The following is a 21,513-nucleotide window of genomic DNA, read 5'->3' as shown; positions in this document are numbered from 1 at the left end:
TCAAACTAATTGGAATTGGTGTGTTTAGTGAAGTTTATCTAATTTTTGCAACAAATGGGGAATTGCAAGATCAAGTTATTAGGAATCAATGTGAGCATTCATCATCAATAATGTCTGGAATGATATTGGCAATGCGCCACAATAGAGATTCATTTGAGAAGATCAATGGCGAGTAGGAAGGCAAGGCAAGGCAAAGGCATCATGGGAAAAATACGACCAAACTACTCTCTTCTAGCTCTCTACGACATTCTCAATCACAACTTCCAAGTTCCCTTAGCTTATAAACATATGGAGAAGGAAGCATGTTGCCTCTCCATCCACACTCGATGTAGTTATAACTATATAATGTGTGGACACGCACGTGTTGCGTGTGTGTGTGGGCATGTGTTTGTGTGCGTTTCCACACACGTGCATATGTGTGTCTGTGTATGTGTGTGTATGCATGTGCATGTGTGTGTACTTGCAATGTGGGATTTGGCGTCCAATAAAATATGGTGGATGCAAGATGGGAGACCGACACTCACTTGGCCATAGTTCAATCTTACATGAAGGTAACTTTCATGTTGTTAAAGAGAGAGCTTATGAGATCATGTGCACAATACCTTATTCATATATTGTTGTGCTAAGCTTTAGTTCCTAAATAGTGCTAGTCTCTGGGCACGTCATTATCTCAATAATAATAGAACTACCCTTGTCATTTGCAAGGAGGTTTGAGTCCTTATGGACTTGATGTTGTGTCCATGATTTTTGTTCTTTTCATCTTTTTAAAAAAATGATGGAATGGTATGATTTAGTGGTTATTTGATCCAATGACCAAAAATAACTAAATAAGTGAAAAAAGCTGAATGGCATTTATCAAGCTTGCCCTTGGGAACCGATCTCCTAACAATAGGACTAGTAACTAACATGGGGTGTTGGATAGAAAAGGAACACGTAGTAGCCCTTTAAAATCCAACACTCATAGAGGAAACCCAGTGTGAGGCTTAGCACTACTCCTTCAATATCCCATCAAATGAGCTCCGAGGGAGAAAATTCAATAGAAATGAAGACACATGATGCCCTGTCGTAAATCCCTTAACGATTTATTTGTTAGACTCGACGATTAGTGGAGATGCTATCAGACAAAATGACATTTTTACCACTACAAAAACATTCAATCTATGTAAATGCAACATCTCCTCGTCACTAAGCAAAGTTCTCAGTTCCTAGGTTGAACAACAACAAGATCAGATGGGTGCTGCCAAGAGACATGCGCCAATATGGTAGTTTTAGCTCTTTCTCTCATTTTGTTGTTTGTCCACGACACCTTGTTTTTGGGTTAATATGGCTGCACATTTGAGATAGTAGCTCAAATGCATGGGTTCTGGATCAATGAGATCATGACGAAGGTGAGGAAAGTGTAGACATGCTTTCCAAGCCACCACAACTCCAATCGCAATTCCCCCAAATATCACTAGCAAAAGCTGTTACCATGGGTCTAGGAGCAACCCTGAAAACGGATCCAGTTCTTAGCTCGACAACTATCCTATTAAGGATATCATCCATTCCTCTCAAATGAATTATCATGCTCTCAAATCCGGTATACACAAGACCCATGATCCCCCACTTGTCATCATCTGTCTTGGCTTGGTGATCGAAGGTGTTAACCACCCTGTTCACCCATTAAGGCATCTCACCGGCTCCAATCTCTCCAAAATGCGCTTTCCCTTGTTGCACGCTTAACGTGGAACCATTTCCCGATGTTCCGAGAGGACGTGGGAATGCCCTCAGTGCTGCGTGTGAACCCTGGTGTGGACGGAGTGACAGCTTGGATGAGGGGGGTGAATGCCAAGTGGCAAAAGTAGGACAGTTGCTTTTGTTCCTACAAAGGCGAACGTTGCTGAAGCTCGTGTGACACTGGAGTGCTTCTCGTTTGCGCAATTCCATTTTGCAAACCCTAGCCCCGCCTTTCTTGCTCAGATCGCTTCCACCATGCCTGCCATCTCCGCAGATGGCCTCGCTACCTTCGAGGATTTCGAGCACGAAAGCGAATATGGTTACGTCCGCAAGGTATTCCCAGCTCCCTCCTCTTCTTCTTGATCTACGATCTTCTCCGTTAGTCGTGAGATTTTGTTTAGCGACCGCTGCATCTCATCCGCAATGAATCGAACTCTCGTATCGTTGCCTGTGAAGCGGTTGCACTTAGATCTTGGACTGGCAACAATGGCCACCCACATTCTTCGTTCTGAGAGACCACGATTGACCTTTTATTGCCAATCTCGCACGTTCATTCGGCCTCTTGCCATGGTCTTATTTTCCGGGTGGCGAACAGGTATCTGGACCAGTCGTGGTGGCTGATGGCATGGGAGGCGCAGCTATGTATGAACTCGTAAGAGTTGGTCATGACAACTTAATTGGAGAAATTATCCGATTAGAGGGCGACTCTGCTACCATTCAAGGTAAGTGAAACAGGCTCAGAAACACTAGAGCTAGGAGGAGATTTTGCGAAAGCCGTTATTTGTGCACGGACGTACAGCTCTGGGCTAATTTCTATCCGCTTTGTCAGTTTATGAGGAGACAGCAGGCTTGATGGTCAACGATCCTGTATTGCGCACCCATAAGGTGCTGCATTTTAGCAATGTTTGCCTGTCTTTCTGCATTAAGATTAATTTGCGTCATGGGGCCTTATAATATCTCCTGTAAAATTGATCAAGCAGTCCTTGACTCCATGCAGCCACTCTCTGTGGAGCTTGGACCGGGAATTCTCGGAAACATCTTTGATGGCATTCAGGTTTCTGGGACTGTAGCTCCAATTGTGATTTTGAAATTATGTTTGTAATAGCGATTGTCATGAAATTGAAAGCTGTCTGTGGTGGACTGCAGCCACTGAGTTTGCCTTCAAGTTTTGACTGTTGTAGATTGTTTGGTGCACATGTTTTACCCATGCAATAACTCACATGCTTGCAACGATGCTGCTTGAATAATTATCAGCGGCCTTTGAAGGCAATTGCCATAAAGTCTGGGGATGTTTATATTCCACGGGGAGTCGCAGTCCCTGCTCTTGACAAGGATATGTCTTGGGAGTTTCAACCAAAGAAATTAGGTGATGACTTGGATTTTTAAGCTGTTATTTTCTGGTCAGCTTTTGTGTAGGTCATATCCTTATCTTTGACGTCTACTTTTCAATGCAGCCATCGGGGATGCATTGACCGGTGGTGATTTGTACGCTGTAAGTTTTTTTTGAAGATGAGCATTGATTTACGAAGACTTCCACGCAGCCTTAGCTGATTGCAAAATGCTTGCCACAGACAGTCATTGAAAATAGTCTGATGGAGCATCACATTGCGGTACCACCTGGAGCAATGGGGAAAATAACTTACATTGCGCCGGCTGGTCAATATACAATCAAGGTTTACAGTCTATACATCTTGATCCTCCTCTTTTAAGCATTTCTGAATCTAGATAATGTGTAGTTGGATAATGACAGGCAGGAAAACAAAATTCCAAAAGTTCTAGTATGTAGAAGCAAGCTAATGGAGAAGTGCATCTTCTGTTAATTTAGGTTTTCCGTACCCAAGCAATAATTTTGTGAAGCTTAGCAGTCAAGAGGCAGAATTTGTGAGCATATCTTTAGGTTCTTTTGCAAGTGATTACATTTAAAGGGCTTGTGATGAGATGATGTGTGTTTTCAGTTTGTGGATGCATGTCCACAATGTTGCTGAAAACGTAATGGATTTAGCATATCTTTGCATGCCAATGGAGATGTGCATCTTTGGTAAGGCTAGGTTTCCTACCTGTGTGGGATACCAGCGATGAGTTTAATCATTTTAAGCATCTTGAGATTTAAAATAAATATATAATAACTAACTAATGAAAAATAAATGATAATAATTGTTTCCTTGTGTTTACGCGTGTTTTTTCATTTGTTTTCTTATATGTGGGGTACTTTATCTGTGTTAGCATTAGTGTTTCTTTTGTTTTTGATATTTAACCTGATCCCCCCTCCTCCCCCCCCCCCCCCAAAAAAAAAAAAAGATTTTAGCATATTTTTGCATGCCAATGGAGAAGTGCATCTTTGGTAAAGTTTGGGGAGACACCAACGATGAGTTTAACCATTTTAAGTGGGTTTTTTTTTTTGAAGCTGCATTTTCAGGAAGCATGACTTGCCTTTGCAATATGCGAGATGCCCTAAATAGCTTGGCTATGAGTATCACTCCATCTCCAGTCAAGGACACACGATAGCTCTCCCATTCCCCTCTGACAGTAGTCAAACAGCTGCTCTATGTTTCATTTTCCCCATAAAAAATCTGGTTCTCAGAACCTTGTCCGATGAAGTTAAGAGGGACTGAAAACTGCAAATGTTCTGACTATTTAAAAAAAAAAGAGGAGTATAGTCTTGGTTCATAGCAATGTCCCCACTGTAAAAAAATGTGCCAACCACATCATCCACTTCTTTCCTGCTGCTAGGGTGCCATATTGCTGCAAGGTAGCCTACCTCTTCCTTATCCCAAGAATGGTAGGAGATACAACCCCCCCCACTGCGGAGAATGGCGTGCTTGTGGAACCTACTCTACCAAAACCCTAGTATAATGATATCAATGGAAGATGCAAAGGTACCTAAACCAGTACTTGCACTAACACTAATGGCCTTGCCTTGATTCCCAACTGATGACTTATACTCTTGGAGAACTTCCCATCTTCAGTTGCCCACTATAGCAACACGATCCTCCTGAAGCTGCTCATCAACATTCTCCATATCAGGACATTTAGTGTCCCCCACCTGTGAGCCCCCAGATGAGGAGAGCTCAGGGGGTGCTTGTGGAACGTACTCTACCAAAACCCTAGTATAATGATATCAATTGAAGATGCAAAGGTACCTAAACCAGTACACACTAATGCCCTTGCCTTGATTCCCAACTGATGACTTATACTCTTGGAGAACTTCCCATCTTCAGTTGCCCACAATAGCAACATGATCAGCATTCTCCATATCAGGCATTTAGTGCACCAATGAACTGTGGGAGCAATAGGGTGAATGCCCCACTTGTGAGCCCCCAAATGAGGAGAGCTCAGGGGGTCCGTACCCCAGCATACTTGAACTTGTAGGGGGAAGGGGTGAGGCTGCCATATGGGCAGCAACATGGCTGCCACATGGACAACAGATCATATTCCTTGTTAGGGTTTATATTGGGCAGCCCAAAGGGCCACCGAAGAGTACCTACATGGGCTTGCTGCCCCCGCCAGAAGCCCAGGCAGTGGGCAGGGCTGACAGTACCTGGTCAGTGGAACAGAGGGTATTGTAGGTCAGACTTGTCGTTTAATACAAGAAATGTAATGAAGAAATTTCACACTCTGTCCTATGTTGTCGTGAATTTCGGTTTTGGGCATGTTTAGGATCTTTGAACGTAGAATCAAAATCCAAAGTGGGGAGCTTTAGGTTTATTCTATTTTGGCGGTCATTTGCTCTTAGGTAATTGTTTAGTTTTGTTTTTCCCCACCCTCTTACTTTATTATTTATTATTATCTTGAGATTTAAAATAAATAAGTAATAACTAACTAATGAAAAATAAATGATAATAATTGTTTGCTTGTGTTTGCGTGCGTGTTTCATTTGTTTTCTTATATGTGGGTTAGTTTATCTGTGTTAGCATTAGTGATTCTTTTGTTTTTTATATTTAACCTGATCCCCCCCCCCTCCTCTCTCTCTCTCTCTCTCTCTCTCTCTCTCTCTCTCTCTCTCTCTCTCACATTTCTTTTTCTTATTTTTTGCTTTCCTTCCCTTTTTGCTATCAAAGTTTTTGTTGTTTGGGTTGGAATTTCGAAACTTAGGAAGCACTGGATTTACCTAAGAGATTTCAGAATCTTTCGATATCCAGATGTGAGCTTATGCTTGGCTACGGGTGAGAACATAAGTGTAGCTTTGCTTACTAAGTGCGTATTCCCCCTATCAATTAGGGAGCATAGTTGAGGCTGTTAATGGAGTGTTCACATAAGTGTGCATTTCCATTGGCATTTAGAGGGTCTAGTTAACTTAAATCTGTTAACGGCTTGTTAAAAATGCTTGTAAAACTAACCCTTCCAAACAAGGTACTTTAAGGACTTCTGTGAAGAAAAAGAACATGGAGTGTAGAAATTTAATGGTTAAGGGTGAGCAGTGCAAATGCCACTTTTAAGCAAGATTCTTGATAATAAAATTTCATGGTGAAGATCAACTTAGAACCATACAATATGGGTACTCGTTTAAAAGGCCTTGAAAAGAAGAATCCATTGTGACCTTAACTTAAAAGAATGGACTTTGGATTGATGAAATAAATCATTTTGTACAAAAAAAGCCTCGAAAGATTTATTCAAGGCCTTAGTGCATAACATAGTCGGTACCAATTGGAATGTAATTCCGTTGTTAAGGTTATTTTTAACTTAATGGAATCGGTTATGTTGAGCTCACTAATATAATCTAACTGTAGGTGGGAAAGGGCCCTAAGTTTTTAAAGCTGTTTCTCTTTTACTCATAATTTGGTTGTTCGCTTGTTTAGAAAAAAAAATTTAATTTGTAAGAATGTAATCTAGTCTTATGAAGGTATATAGTAACTCTCCATGCCAGTCCGCGAATAGCTATAATATCTTGGTGTTCCTTATAACGCTGTGAAGTCTGTTTAACCCCTTGTGTGGTTTTGTAATGCTCTTCACCCAAATTTCAGGGTTGTAACATTTATGTAGTATATACGAATAAAGTGTAATCAAGTCAGCTTACATTCATGCACCTGACATCACAAACAGCCTTATTTTTTGTAGGGGACATTGCTTCAGTTAGTTTAAGTTGAGCTCTTGTTAGCACTTGAAGCTTTTCAGTGTTTTGAACTGTGGAGGATCTGATTTGTAATTCAGGATACGGTGCTCGAGATGGAGTTCCAGGGCATTCGAAAGTCGATAACTATGCTTCAGGTGATTCTTTCCTGAGGGAGCAACAGTGCTCAGCTTGGGATGCGAGATATTGTTTTTGGTTTCTTGATGTCACCTTGTATTTTTCTCAAGTGAAATGAGTTGTCTCAGAAACAATGCATCTTTTTGGCTAGTTGCTTTGTCATCTAAACATTTGGTTGTTTGTGTAGACATGGCCAGTTAGAACACCAAGGCCAGTTGCAAGTAAGCTGGCTGCAGATACACCACTTCTAACAGGGCAGGTAGGTTGCATCATGGATAATAACTGTGAAAAGCTTGTGAACATATTATCTTATATCCTAGTGGGGGTGGATGAGTGATGAATGTCTGTTTTCTTTCTGATAATTGTATGAAATCTTCAAAGTTTTTGTGCTGCTACAGAGAGTTCTTGATGCACTCTTCCCCTCAGTACTGGGAGGCACTTGTGCAATCCCTGGTGCATTTGGCTGTGGCAAGACGGTGATCAGTCAAGCTCTTTCAAAGGTCCTCTTTCTTTAATCTTGAAAATGAAAGTGTCTCAAAGTAAGAAGACTCCTGTTGTCTTACTGTAATTTTAAAACCTTTTCACATGGATTATCTTATACACTTTGTAACATCGTTGTAATAATATTTTTGCAGTACTCCAATTCTGAGACTGTTGTGTACGTGGGCTGTGGAGAGCGAGGAAATGAGATGGCTGAGGTTCCATGACATGCTTTTCTATTTGTATTTGTTATTCGTTTACCGTGTGGTCTCTTCATATGTCCTTTTTTGGGATAGTTGAAGACACCTCTTGCTTTATTGCAAACTTGCTCTTCTAATCTGAGATTTATTTTCCAGGTGCTGATGGACTTTCCACAGTTGACAATGACACTACCTGATGGACGAGAAGAGTCTGTCATGAAACGTACTACTCTGGTGGCCAACACTTCAAATATGCCTGTGGCAGCTCGAGAAGCATCTATTTACACAGGTTTGTCGGCTTGTCTGTGTTGTATTGTAATCACAGGTGTACTCTGAGAATCCTTATCAGGCACCTGCTGGCTTGTTCAAACCCTTGACTCTAATATCAGGTCCACCTGTGACAAGCCATGGATGGTGCATAGGGAAGTTCTGGCATATTGATTGATTTTGTGACTCTGTATTTCTTTCTTTATTTCTTTAGATTTCAGATAGGACCTAATTAATGGCTTACAGGTTTTAGACAGGAGGTGTAAGTGCACCATTTTGAAAATTATGAGGGAGCACGTTAGAAAGTGATCTGTATCTATTGCCATATGGATGATGTGCCACAAAGTTGGCTACTGAGACATTGATGGATATGACCATGGTCCATTAATTGGTGTGGAACCATAATTCGTAATTCCTGTATAGAGTGCTGTGTGTAGTTACGCATTTCCTTTATTCACAAGTTGCCAAGGTTTTGAAGTTTAGTATGACAGACGAGGGCAAGCTACAAATAAGAGAACATTTTTTTACGATAAATATGTATATGTGCTCCCTGGGTTACAGCCTTGGTCCTATTGACTACTGTGAATCAACAAATTAACTTTATACAATGATTCCTTTTGCAAATACATATATATGGCTGTATTAGGCTAGACATTACTGTGGATTGATGGGAGCCTACAAAGAACTTGTTTTAACAATGACGCTGCAAGAATTCAGTGGCGCCTTTACAAAACAACAAGCAGTATGATGGAGATACCTTCATTTGAAGATGACTATCAACAATATTTTACTACTCTTACCAATTATTATCAAAGTGCCCCTATTGGTAGAACTCTTTGCTTCAAAGCATTCAAAGACAGCATAGAAGGAGCACATAAGGGGAAACCCACCTGTATGATGCACTACTTTTATCAACCTAAGATGGATGAGCTCTCCTGCAATGAAGCTCTATTTTTGAAGCGAAAGGCAAATGATTGTAGGGATTGTACAAATGTAAGACAATGATTTTCTAATGAGATGGAGTGGGTGGATCTGTTGGGCATCCAGTTAGGCATCAGCCTAGTTGTTCACTTGACCATTTGAATCATCTGCATGCCTGTTGACTGAGTTCTGTTCTTGAATTTCTGCTGGGTTCTATCCTCTTAGCTGCTCAGGCTGTTCCTGGATCCTAAGGGAGTGCTTTGAATAGAGCATCTCCTGAGTGTGGCTTGTGTCCTTGTTGCTGGCTTTGATAGAGTATTCATGATTTTAGGCATGTTTAATCTGAATTTGAGTCTGACACAATCTTTAGCTAAAGGTGAGTATGCCAGTATTTAAATGTGTCCCTAAAAGGGGTCTAGACCATCTTATGCAACAATTTTTGGATTACTGCAGTTTTCAGTATTATCTAGATTTAGCTACTTGAATTTGCATGTCTGTGTAGTAATGTCCTGTTTCAAAATGGCTGTGGGGTCAAGGAATCAAGTGTGGAGTCAAGGAATCAAGTTGCTTGGGTCTCTCTTTTTTTCCCATCCTTATGTGGCAGGAGGCCAACCAAATAATAGGTTCAAGCTTTGGCCAAGTGCTTAAAGCCTCTATATGTGTAGTAGCAACCCAACCACCTCCCCCTTTGACAAAGCTCTATGCCAGATAGGATCACCACCATTTGAGTTTGGTGTGGTAGTAGGGGAGAAACTAGCTGAGGACCACGAGTAGGAGGAAAGAGGTTTGGAGGAGGAGGCTCAAGGACCCTAGGGGCCTGGAACAAGGAGAGGTGGAAGTGAGTGCTCATGCAGCCTCATACATTGCTGACCCTCTCTTAGGCTTGACCTCTCCGCTAGCTTCAAGCTGATCATCACAGTGCTACCAGCCCCCATCTTCTTGATGAGCTCAGAGATATCTCGTTGTGTATTGGTACCTTTATGATTATGGATTTTTTGCATTCATCATGGGTGTTGATTCCTGCTTAGAGGCTCCACCCTTTCAGCTCATTGTATCAGGTTCTTTCAGTCTCATAGACAGTTTGGTCTTTCAAAGACTATTAATAAACTCTATTCTTTCTTTCTATCCCCATCTGGGTCATTGAATAACACAGGCAAGATTTGGCCAAGTAATTAAGCCTCTACATGTCAGGTGGAAATGCTACCTCCTCCACCTTTTAACAAATCTCTATGCTAGAGAGGGTTTCCACCATCTAGGTTTGGTGCGGTAGGAAGTGAAGAAACTAGTTGAGGACCACAAGCAGGGGAGGGGGGATCGAAAGAAATGCATCTCACAATGCATTGACAAAAGTGAATGCTATCTAGAGTTAGTGGGGTCCTTGATTGGTCTACCTTGGCATGTAGAGGCTTTGGTCAGAACACATATAAGATAAAAGTGTAGGACTTCTAGTGAGGTGCCAGTCATCCTGCTGCTATGTATGCAAACTGTATGCACTTGTGTTTAGACAACTCCTTAAAATAATGATCTGTATTCATTTAACAGTGTATCTTTTATATTACTATATCTTCAGTTTTCTCGTTCTTTTCCTTCTTGTATGTTCATCATTGTCCTCACAGGTGGAATGCCTTTTGGAACCAGGTATTACTTTAGCAGAGTATTTCCGGGATATGGGCTATAATGTGAGCATGATGGCAGATTCTACATCACGTTGGGCAGAGGCTCTTCGTGAGATATCAGGCAGACTGGTATATCTCTTAACAAATTTTGCTAGAGCGCATTTGATTCCTGAAGAAGAGAAGCAGAACAGAAAACACCTGAAATCGGGGCTGGGCAGAACAGAGAAGGAACAGTGAGGGTGCGAGGCTAGGGCACGACGGGGAGGTGGGCTTCGTAAAAATAGAATTTTAACGGTGATAATTTAAACCTTTATGGGTAGACTGTGTTTGTTTTAACAGGTATAAACATGAGTTTTATCTTTGAAAATATGTTTTTAACAATTTTAGAACAAAGAAGTTGGGCATTTTTAGACAAGGCTTCTTGCAAACATGTGGGAAGAAGGCTCTGCATGGATAATAGGTGCTAGGTTTTACTTCAGGCTACAACTAAATATGGGTAGACAGCGATGTAGAATTGGGCTCACAATTGGGCTCACAATAGTGATACATTGGCTTAATTGAAAGACAAAGAGGCTGGAGGATGATGGTTGCAAAGAAGACTGCTTTCATTAGCTACAATGTGCGTCTTTGGATCATGTCTTGTAAGGTAACACTGCTCACTTTGTGCATGTGTGTTAGAGATCAAGTGCTTGCTGTAGCTCCTGTACGCAGCGGAAAAGAACGAGCACGATGTAAATGAACCCACAGTAACACAGATATGCAGGAGATATAACACTAGAAAGAACCACTCCCCCCCCTCAAACTCCCATCCCCCCGTTTCGACCAACCATACAAATCAGTTAACTGTTGGCTGCTGATCGAGGAAGAAATGCTAGAAAAATTTTGGTTGTCCAACCAGCCCGTTTCCAGAGAGCCCAGCTCACTTACCTAGGGAATCTCTATGTTTGTTTTAACAGGTAGAAACATGAGTTTTATCTTTGAAAATATGTTTTTAACAATTTTAGAACAAAGAAGTTTGGGCATTTCTAGACAAGGCGTCTTGCAAACATGTGGGAAGAAGGCTCTGCATGGATAATAGCTAGGTTTTACTTCAGGCTACAACTAAATATGGGTAGAATTGGGCTCACAATAGTGATACATTGGCTTAATTGAAAGACAAAGAGGCTGGAGGATGATGGTTGCAAAGAAAACTGCTTTCATTAGCTACAATGTGTGTGTGTCTTTGGATCATATCTTGTAAGGTAACACTCCTCACTTTGTGCATGTGTGTTAGAGATCAAGTGCTTGCTGTAGCTCCTGTACGCAGCGGAAAAAGAACGAGCACGATGTAAATGAACCCACAGTAACACAGATATGCAGGAGATATAACACTAGAAAGAACCACTCCCTCCCCTCAACACCCCCCCACCCCCCCCCCCCCCCCCCCCCCCCCGGCCCCCCGTTCCTCCCCCCGCCCCCTAGAGAAAAGACTATTTATGCTTGAAAAGACCAACCATACAAATCAGTCAACTGTTGGCTGCTGATCGAGGAAGAAATGCTAGAAAAATTTTGGTTGTCCAACCAGCCCGTTTCCAGAGAGCTCAGCTCACTTGCCTAGGGAATCTTTGCAACAAGGGCAAGCAACCAGGGTGGACGAAAATCTAGTGAATGCCTCCCTCCATGAATACATAAAAAGACACTTGCAGGCCAAGCCTTGCAAAAACACGCCCACCTCTCAGTGGTCATCTGACATCTTGCCGTCCCACGCTCTTAAATGGCGCATAGCATTTACAAGGCTGAGCCCCTTGGATCCATCTGTATGGAAAAACCATCCTTTGCAAAACCTCTTCATCAATCTACTTGTGCTTGGGAAGGCCATTGTCAGAATATGGGTCTAGATTGCCTTTCGGGATACAAGGATATATTCGAGTCTTACAAAGGTACATATATACAAGGACTTGGGGGGTACTCCTTGGACTGAAACAACTGCCCACAGAAGTCTGTGGTTATCTCTATAAGATCTCATGTGGGTCTTGTCCGCTCGCATCCCATGGTCGTTGAAGTTGCATCCCTGTTGAGCGAGGGCCAATTGTTTGAAAAAGTTTCTGGACCATCCTGTTTCCATGTTACATCCACTATGATTTGGAGGAGTGATAAGAGAGCTTGGCTCGATAGATCTCCGTGGCTTGAAGGTCTAGCCGAGCACTCTTGTAACTGTTTGATAGCCACTGTGAGACGAGACTGGGTTCTGCTCTCCGAGCCGCTTTATAGAAGCCAAGTCTTGTCTCAGTGCCCTCTAGGAGAGAGAGTGACGCCGATGAAGAGAGTGGGCCTCATGCTCTTACTGCTCCTCTGAATGCACCTCCTCCTTCTGTAGCAAAGCATTGAGAATATGGATCCCCTTCTATTGAGAGTTTGTGACAGGCCTGTTGTAAGCCCAGCACAATCAAGGAATGATTTGACATCGTCTTCCCTACCAAAATACTTGTGGCTTCTTTGTGCATTTGCCCACTTAGAATCTATCAAGTTGCTCTAGCAGATCATCATGCCGCTGTTGACCAAAGGAGAAGTGAAGATTGCGAGGAAGTTTGGAGAATTGCGCCTCACTCCAAGGGTTTCGACCATTAATTGCAAAGATGAACTGCGAACAAGTGCTTTGCTCCGCCGAGGACATTGTTGGGAAGAAGGCTCCACCTTGCTTGTCTTGCTCGGGCTCTAAAGTGTTCACCTCCAACGATCCAAGGGTCGACATAAGGCTCTCTGTAAGCCGCCTTTTGAAAGAGGAGCGATGCTATCTACATAGTACAAGCTGAGGTGTAAATGTTCAAGATCTTGGTCTTTGGAGCCACCCATCTATAAGCCCATCCACCTTGCTCTGGGATAAGCTCTCCTTGGTCAAACACCTCCGGGGCCAGAGTCTAGATATTGAGATTCAAATGTCTTTGCTTCTATCCACTGTAGGGGATCGTACCTCAAGGCCTCTTCTTGGGAGGAGATGGTGCCATCGTCTGATGTTTGCTGATGAAAACATGCGTTCTTGAATCAAGAGAATATCTCTTGCCTGTCTCACCAGAACCCTCTGCAACACCGATCGAAGTATGAGTTGCTGTGGCTGTTGGAAAGGTCACCTCCCCATCTGCAAGCCCCCAAATGAGGAGAGCATGGGGGAGAGAGACCTAGGGCGGGATGTGCCCAAGAGAGAAGAAAGAGAGGGGGCTGCCACATGGGCAGCACCTCACACCTCACAGAGACAAGCATGGCTGCAAAGGACGGAACCTGTGGAAGGAGCAGAAGGCGGGGACAGCAAGCCCTAGATCTGACCTGGCAGGGCACGATGACATCAGCAGCAGTACGGGTCAGTACGGCGCTGCACACGTGGCTGGAGAAGAGCCTGGCAGAGGGCAGAACCAGCAGCAGCAGGGTGAACAGGCGCTCACATGGCTGGGGCCTGGTGGAGCAGCAAATGGAGCTGCCAGTGGGCAGTGGCATGCCTTATATAGGCTGGGCCCCTGCCTTGATTGGAGGGCTGAAGGCCCTAGAAGTGTGGGCCAAAGGGACCTAGTTTTGTGAGCCCTTAAAGGGCTGGACCAGCAGCAGACTGGTCGGCCAGTATGAAGCTGGCTGGTCGGTTTTTTTTGACAGGCCCCTAGGCCTATAAAAGGAGAGGCACTTGCCTCATTTCACATCCAGCAGCCAGCAGTTCCAGGGCAGAAAGGAGCAGCAGGAAGCCTACTCTCTGGGCCTATCTACAGGAGGTGAGAGAGTGCAACAGGTGCTGCAGACTTAGCTCTAGGGAGAGGCTGGACCTTGGCTGTCTTCTAGGGCAGCAAGGTGCTGAGATCATCATACCTTCTGGAGCAGCCATTCACAAGCAGGTTGAAGCAGTGGAACAGGGACCTGTGTGCTGCAGACAAAGCTTGGCAGGGGCTGCCCACCTAGGCTGATTCACAGGCAGTAAGGTGGAGAAGAACACACCGGACAGAAAGTCTACAGAAGCTCTAGGTGGAGCACGCGGGCTCGAGTCTAGAGATAACTGGCAGATAGGAGAAGGACCTTGTGGTAAGATCAGAGGACCACATCATTGGTGGGACTTTGGATCTATTTATTTTGTATTGTGTCCATAGTTTTTGGACGGAAATATATTATTTTGGTGGTTTCTCTATCTGGCTAGTTCATTGTCTATTGATGAGTCTACACATCTAATCTATGTGATGCACATTAAGTAAAAAAGTTTGTGATTCCACACCCCACACCCACACTGTGTGAGCTCCTAGGCATTACTATCAGTCTTCCACTGTGCGTACCCTCTGTTGGGTAATTTCAAGGTTCTTGACGGTACCATTGTGCTCCTATTCAGCACCACTTCTGACAACGTCGCCGACATATTTACCAAATCTGTTTCTCCTCCCCTTCTCCAACGTCATACCAGCTCTCTGGGTCTTGTGCCACACCCTGGAGCTGAGAGGGGGTGTTGAGAATCAGCATCTCCAGGAGTGGCCAGCCGACCAGCCCCCATGCAGCAAGGGGGGCCAGAGGGGGTAGGCTGGCCGACCAGCTGGTCGGCCCAGTTGGCCTGACCGACCAGGCTGGTCGGTCCAGCCAGACTGGCCGACTTCCCCCCTGGCCTGCCCTATAAAAGGGCCTCCTTCCCTTCACTTCCTATCACTTCTTCCAGCAGCTCCTCAAGGCTCTTGTCTCAGCCTGCTCCTGGCCATGTTCACCGGAGCCTCCCTTCAGCTGTTCTGTTGGCTGCCCACGCTCCCTCTGCAGATCTTCTGGTGCAGCTCCTCCTGCCTCCTCGTTGCAGGCCCCTCCAGCCTTCTTGCTCCAGGCTCCTCCTGCCTCCTCGTTGCAGGCCCCTCCAGCCTTCTTGCTCCAGGTTATTCCTGCCTCCTCGTTGCAGGCCCCTCCAGCCTTCTTGCTCCAGGCTTCTCCTGCCTCCTCGCTGTAGGCTCATCCAGCCTCCGTGCTCCACGCTCCTTCAGCCTCCTCGCTCCAAGCTCCTTCAGCCTCCTCGTTCCTAGGCTCCAGCCTCCTCGCCTCAGGCTTCTGCCTCCTCGCTCCAGGCTCATCCAGGCTCCTCGTTCCAGGCTCCTCCAGCCTCCGTGCTCTCAGGCTCCAGCCTCCTTGTGCCCAGATCCTCTGCTCCAGTTCAGCCCCTTCTGCAGCTCCTGTTTCTCATCCTGTTCAGGACTCCTTGTATTACAGTTGCTGCCCTGGTTTATGGGCTAAGTTACAGCAGATCTGTTTGTGGCACATCTTGTTGTCTCTAGTATTCTCTGTGTGATTCTGTAGCTTCAGTTTGCTTACATCTTCCGCTGCCACTCTTGACAATGTCCTCTTGTGGCATGCCTAGGAATCTCAAGGTTACCTGGTATCTTGGGATGTGGTGACGTGTCTCCACATCATTCACGGTGAAGCGTCTCACGAGGCTATTAAGATAACCAAGCGGCATGCCTAGGAATCTCAAGGTTACTTGGTATCTTGGGATGTGGTGACGTGTCTCCACATCATTCACGGTGAAGCCGTCGTATGAAGATAACCAAGTGAAGATAACAAAGTGTGTTCCGTGGTAGATGGAAGAACTTTGAAGAAGTGTATGAGTCATATTTGGATGGCCATTCGGATCACAAAGATGCCATGCCCATATATCCTCACCTCTTTGGTGATGCATTTCATCATCCATAAGGACTGAGGTTGTTGTCTTGGGGGACATCCCCAAAATTGGCACTAGAGAATGCGCATGCAAGCCCGTGGCATGCCTTGGTATCTCAAGGTCACCGGGTACCTCAGAATCTGGTGACGTATCTTCATGTCATCCACTGTGAACCCATGGTACCAGGGTATGAAGAAAACCAAATGTGCTCTAAGGTAGACGGAAGAGTTTTAAAGAAGTATTTGGGTCGTATCTCGCACGGACATTTGGATCACAAACACTGTGTCCATATATCCTCTCTTTTTGGATTTGGTTGCCTTCCAAGGTGAAGCTCGCATGTATCATTCAGTTGAGCTCCTGTGTTCTCCACCTGCTTATTGTCCTTGGGTGAAAGAGTGATGTGATAAGAGGTGGGAGTCGAGGATGCTTCCACTTGAGCTCCTTTGTCTAGACCTAGAGGTCACCTTATCTACCCCGTGAACACTAAGGTTCAAACTGCTGCACAAGGACAAAGAATGGGGGAAGGGGAGAAACGCAAGGGCAGGGGTAAGGGAAAGGAAATGGGAATTGGAAAGGGAAGGGTGGGGATGGGAATGAGAGGGAAAGGGCGAGAAAGGGGGTGGGAGATGTGAAAACTTAGCTCCATTGAGTGTGTCATTACCCAAGATTAGTCTCTTGTACTCATTAGCACCCTCAACAAATATGCCCTTATTCTAAACGGGGAAAAAGCAAAGAAGAAAACTGGAGAAAATGATGTAGATCGGCAATCCATAGGATGCTTGACATATCGAAATGGGCTGCTATGCAATTTGATCTGAGCTCAGTGCCTAGCAAATCACTAGAAATAGGTGCCAACAATCAAGGGCAGAGGGCTACACAACCAGCGGATTCCTAGATCTTTGAGAGTGCAAAAGAATGTCTTAGATCTGTGAGAGTGTAAAAAAATGCCTGCAGGCCATGCCTTGCAGAAACACTCCCACCTTTTGGCAGTCTTCCTAAGCCCCTATGTGCTTTGCTCCCATTGGATCGTGGGGTAGGTGATATCATGCCAAACTTTGACAAGGGTGGCTGCCGGCCGAGTCTCCACCCTGTCACTAACTGCAGTGTGCTACCCAGATATTCTAGGCTGTGATGCTGGCAACCATTTCCCAAACACCGTCCTCCGGAGAGAACTCAGGACTTTGGTGGGAAGGGAAGGAATTTAATTGTGCTCTGTGATCAAAATTTTGGTATGCTTTATACATGTTATATCCTAATGATAAGTCGTCTCCCATTGTCTTCAATGTAGGCTGAAATGCCAGCAGATAGTGGCTATCCTGCTTACTTGGCAGCTCGATTGGCATCTTTCTATGAACGTGCTGGAAAGGTGAAGTGCCTTGGGAGTCCAGACCGCACAGGTAGTGTTACAATTGTTGGTGCAGTTTCCCCTCCAGGTGGAGACTTTTCTGATCCTGTCACTGCAGCCACTCTCAGTATTGTGCAAGTGAGTGTTGCTTTAATAAATTGGTTTTTCTTGGATTTTTTCTTTTCTTTTATTCTCTTTGAGAGCATCATGGTCATTACTGATATGGTGCAGGTATTTTGGGGATTGGATAAAAAACTCGCACAGCGAAAGCATTTTCCCTCTGTCAATTGGCTCATATCTTACTCGAAATACTCAAAGGTCCTTATATTTACTCCCCTGCTCAACAATTATCTGTTGTCCTAACCTCTCTCCAAGACCATTTCCTTATTCGACCTTTCTTGATTCTTGTCTGGTTTTTAGAATAGTCGTTTCCTTGTTCATTATTTCTTGCCTCCTGGTGCAGGCATTGGAGCCATTTTATGAACGATTTGATCCAGATTTTGTGAGCATAAGAACTAAGGCACGTGAAGTACTGCAAAGGGAGGATGATTTGAATGAGATTGTACAGGTATAATGCAATCTATAGCTCAATCAATTTCCCCCTAGGACATCATGTAGTTGACGATTTCAATAGTGTTCTCTTCTCACGGAAGAATTATATCATTATAATCCTCACATTTCTGTCTCAATTGGCTCTGATTTGTGGCTTTGCATTGTTTTTTCCTTTGAAAAATTGAAACAAATCCCAATTTCTTGCATCTTTTCAGGTTCGCTTTGCTAAGATCCTTGGTGCACTTTTTTGACTTCGAGTCTACTGATTTATTTTTTGGAGAAAGTTTGGAAATACAGTTCTCAGAAACGGAAATGTAGTTGTCTTGTTTGTATTTATGATGCAACATTTGGGATACTAATTCTTTCTGCCATACTGGAGGACATATAGGTATCTCTTAAGATTTTTGTCAAGAGTTGCTGTTGTTTGCTGGCTGAGCATCTGCCAATCAACGAATTATTTTCAGATTCTGAGGATGCTATAAGTGATGAAAAAGTCTCTCTTTACAATGGATGTGGTAGATTGAAATTATAATGATGTAATCTGATCAGCTCTCCTCTGTAGTGCTATCCTTTGTCATGGTTTAGTTGGCCAGCATGTTCATCTTCTTATATTGTATGGAGCATAATTTTATTCATTTGACCCACATCTATGGCATAATAGAAGGTTGTATAGCATATATCCATTGTTTGCACAGTGAAGTGCATGGATTTAGGCTTTGGAATAGCCTTTTGAGATGGCTACCACACATTTTTTCTTTGACAGTTCATTTGCGACCCCCAGTTTGAAATAAGGATTTCATCAATATCTTTACGTATTAGAAGACAGCTATTGAGGATAGATTCCAAACAACCAGAAAAGCTTGCCGCCCCCACCCCCCACACACACACGCACACATGTGTGCGTGTGTGTGTGTGAGTGAGTGAATTCACTCTTAAAACCCTCAAAAGGCAATGAGAAACTACAAGAAAATTGGTTTAATATACAGATGGGAGATATTAGGACTACTTTATGCCTTGGTAGATACATTCATGGACAATAAAAGTAATGATTGCACATCTAGAAACATGAGTACCTATTATCATTTTACACATCATTTAATGCTTTTTGCATTATTCCTTTACAAAGCTCTTTAAGTATCCTTATAGTACAATGAGTTGGAGGCATCAAACTTTTTAGTACAAAAGTTGAAACAACTATATTGATTCACCATCATACTATGATGGACAAAATTTCTTATGTGAAAATCCCCGAATTGTTTTCTCTTATTATTTTCTGTCAAGAGTTTTATTGATTTCCTTATGGACAAGCCCCCCTCTGCCTCTGAACTTCTGAGATAGGAGGACGACTTAGAAGCTTAGTTGTATGCAGTGGACTTGACATATCTTTACCTGTGCCTATGTTTGGTTGCAATGAATAAGGACATTTACATGTGTGAATCGATACTGTGAAGTAAGGAAGGCTGTGTTTTGTATGCTGTTATGTGTGAGTCTTGGAATGTACTTGGAACTTTCGTTGATATGTATGTATGCACATATATTTTTCAAGACATGTAGATTCCTTGCTTCTCATTATACAAACCGTGATGTGGATGCAGCTTGTCGGGAAAGACGCATTAGCTGAGACAGATAAGATAACTCTGGAGGTTGCCAAGCTTTTACGTGAGGATTATTTGGCACAAAATGCTTTTACTCCGTAAGCCTTCTTGACTATATCTTTGTTTTAGCCAGTGTACTCTGTGTGATATTTTCTTACATTCTGAGAATTTCTGTTACACGTCTGTGAACAAGCTAACTAAGCCTTGTTTTGTTCACAGTTATGATAAAATTTGCCCTTTCTATAAATCTGTTTGGATGATGCGAAACATCATACATTTCAACACACTTGCAAATCAGGTAAAAAAGATCGATACTATGTAATTTTGCCTGTACTGCGAACACACAAAGTTTTGCAGATATGTAAAATAGCTTAGGCCAACTTAGTGCTGATTTCAGCCCTAACATTTGTCTTATAAAGGTAGCTGTTTTATGGTCTTTTAATAATTTGGATGGGATTGATGTTATGCAGGCTGTCGAGAGAGGAGTTGGAGCAGATGGTCAAAAAATAACTTACAATATAATCAAGCAACGCTTAGGGGATCTTATCTATAAATTAGTGTATGCTTTTCTTGAGTATCTTTCTCTTAGCTCTATTTCTGTATTGCTATTTTTTCTGAATTGCTGTGGCATTTATGCTGGCATTGTGTGGTACATTAATGCTACAGATCCCAAAAGTTTGAAGACCCTTTGGAGGGGGAGGCTGCATTGGTAGGGAAGTACAAAAAGCTGTACGAGGACCTTTCAAATGGATTCCGAAATCTTGAAGATGATTATCGTTAACTGTCCTGAGATGCTATGGAGCTCATTTCCAACCTGTGCCTATGTTATATTTTTTGCGGCTTGATGCCAAGGACATCTGATGACTGTTAGTAGCCATTCCATTATTGATGGCATTGGCAAGAGCAGAGGTCCTTTGGAGTTACTTTGCTTATTTCTTACAAGTCTGGTTAGTTTGTAGCATCTTTGGTCCACGTCTTGATGGTTGTTTGGGGGGGGGGGTTTGAGAGAGAGAGACATGTGATGGGGGCAGAAGATAAGCCTATAATGTTAGGGGCAGAGGATAAGCCCCTTGTGCCCTCAAGAGAGGTATTTTTGGCCTCTCTTTGCACTTTGTGGGTTTGTAAGTGGAATGTTTTTCCACCCAAAAAGAGCTGTAGTTTCCATAATACATGCTCAAACTTTTTCTGTCATATTTGCATCAATCACGCACATTGGCAATTAACAAGAAGAAGATACATTGACACTCTGTCATGTATTTGTCGAGCATCATTTGAGATGCTATTTTGTAAATGATAAATTACATAAGGAGCATGAAGCTATGATTTCTCTTCCATTCGACTCTCCATGCGTGTGGCTGCTGCCTTGAGGATGAACTCTTTCAAAGATAAAGTGAAGCCTTTGGCACCGATCCACTTAAGGTGTTTTGCTTTGGACTCTACTGCATGTGTACATATGATTATTTTTGTAAGCTCAAATCTAACTCACCCTGTAGGATTCAATCTACATGATAAACGAATCACAGCTACCAAGATTTCCAAAACGATCAAACATCCTCTTAAACAAGAGGCAAACTAACCCAAATATCTAATCTTGATCCACTGCACCTTCTCTTTGGAGTTTGGGCGGTGCCTCCCCCCCTCCCCCCTCCACACACAAAAAAAAAAAAGCCTTTCTACCCTAGCCCCCTTTCTCTTGTAGCTTAATGTGAGGTGTTCTTGGCCTGGTTGGCTCATTCACTCTAGCCTATCCGCCCTTGTTGAGTTGTGACAATAGCGGCACACCACTCTTGTTGATGCATTGGGTGGTTTTGGGGGAGAGCTTCATCATTGCCTAGCTTTGCTGTGAAGCTCCTTTTGAGTGTTTGGTTCGTCCCCTTCCCCCTTGTTCCCTCCAAGCAGGTTCGATAGTTCGAGTTAGCAGATGGACCCCTCGTCTCAAGCTTTGGTTGGAGTTGGAAAGTAGGCATCTTCCCTAAAAGAAACGGGTTTATGCTCGAGTAG

At 43.5% G+C, this 21,513-nt stretch overlaps 1 protein-coding gene across 1 annotated transcript; it reads left to right on the top strand.

Moving 5' to 3' along the window:
• Positions 1–1,880: 1,880 nt before the first annotated feature.
• VHA-A (vacuolar ATP synthase subunit A) lies at positions 1,881–20,756 on the top strand. The gene is made up of 20 exons (XM_087382303.1): positions 1,881–2,049; positions 2,312–2,438; positions 2,546–2,601; positions 2,714–2,770; positions 2,971–3,082; positions 3,171–3,208; positions 3,288–3,389; positions 6,865–6,921; positions 7,089–7,160; positions 7,300–7,401; positions 7,537–7,599; positions 7,738–7,870; positions 10,408–10,514; positions 17,309–17,503; positions 17,597–17,683; positions 17,829–17,933; positions 19,513–19,610; positions 19,732–19,810; positions 19,983–20,071; positions 20,179–20,756. The coding sequence occupies exons 1-20, from the start codon at positions 1,972–1,974 to the stop codon at positions 20,291–20,293; spliced, it is 1,872 nt and encodes a 623-aa protein (XP_087238429.1). The 5' UTR covers positions 1,881–1,971; the 3' UTR covers positions 20,294–20,756.
• Positions 20,757–21,513: the final 757 nt, after the last annotated feature.

This window comes from Dipteris shenzhenensis, chromosome 12, assembly GCF_047967505.1.
Source record: "Dipteris shenzhenensis isolate YYH24624 ecotype China chromosome 12, Dip_SZ_1.0, whole genome shotgun sequence".
Classification (NCBI taxonomy): Eukaryota; Viridiplantae; Streptophyta; class Polypodiopsida; order Gleicheniales; family Dipteridaceae; genus Dipteris; species Dipteris shenzhenensis.
This window is presented reverse-complemented; position numbering and strand designations above follow the sequence as displayed.

Bases quoted from the DNA above. Each gene is read 5' to 3' on its own strand.
- VHA-A (XM_087382303.1), top strand. From the start codon at position 1,972: ATGCCTGCCATCTCCGCAGATGGCCTCGCTACCTTCGAGGATTTCGAG. The intron at 3,083-3,170 runs GTGATGACTTGG...TTTTCAATGCAG, and splicing joins GTTTCAACCAAAGAAATTAG to CCATCGGGGATGCATTGACC. The intron at 7,402-7,536 runs GTCCTCTTTCTT...ATATTTTTGCAG, and splicing joins TCAGTCAAGCTCTTTCAAAG to TACTCCAATTCTGAGACTGT.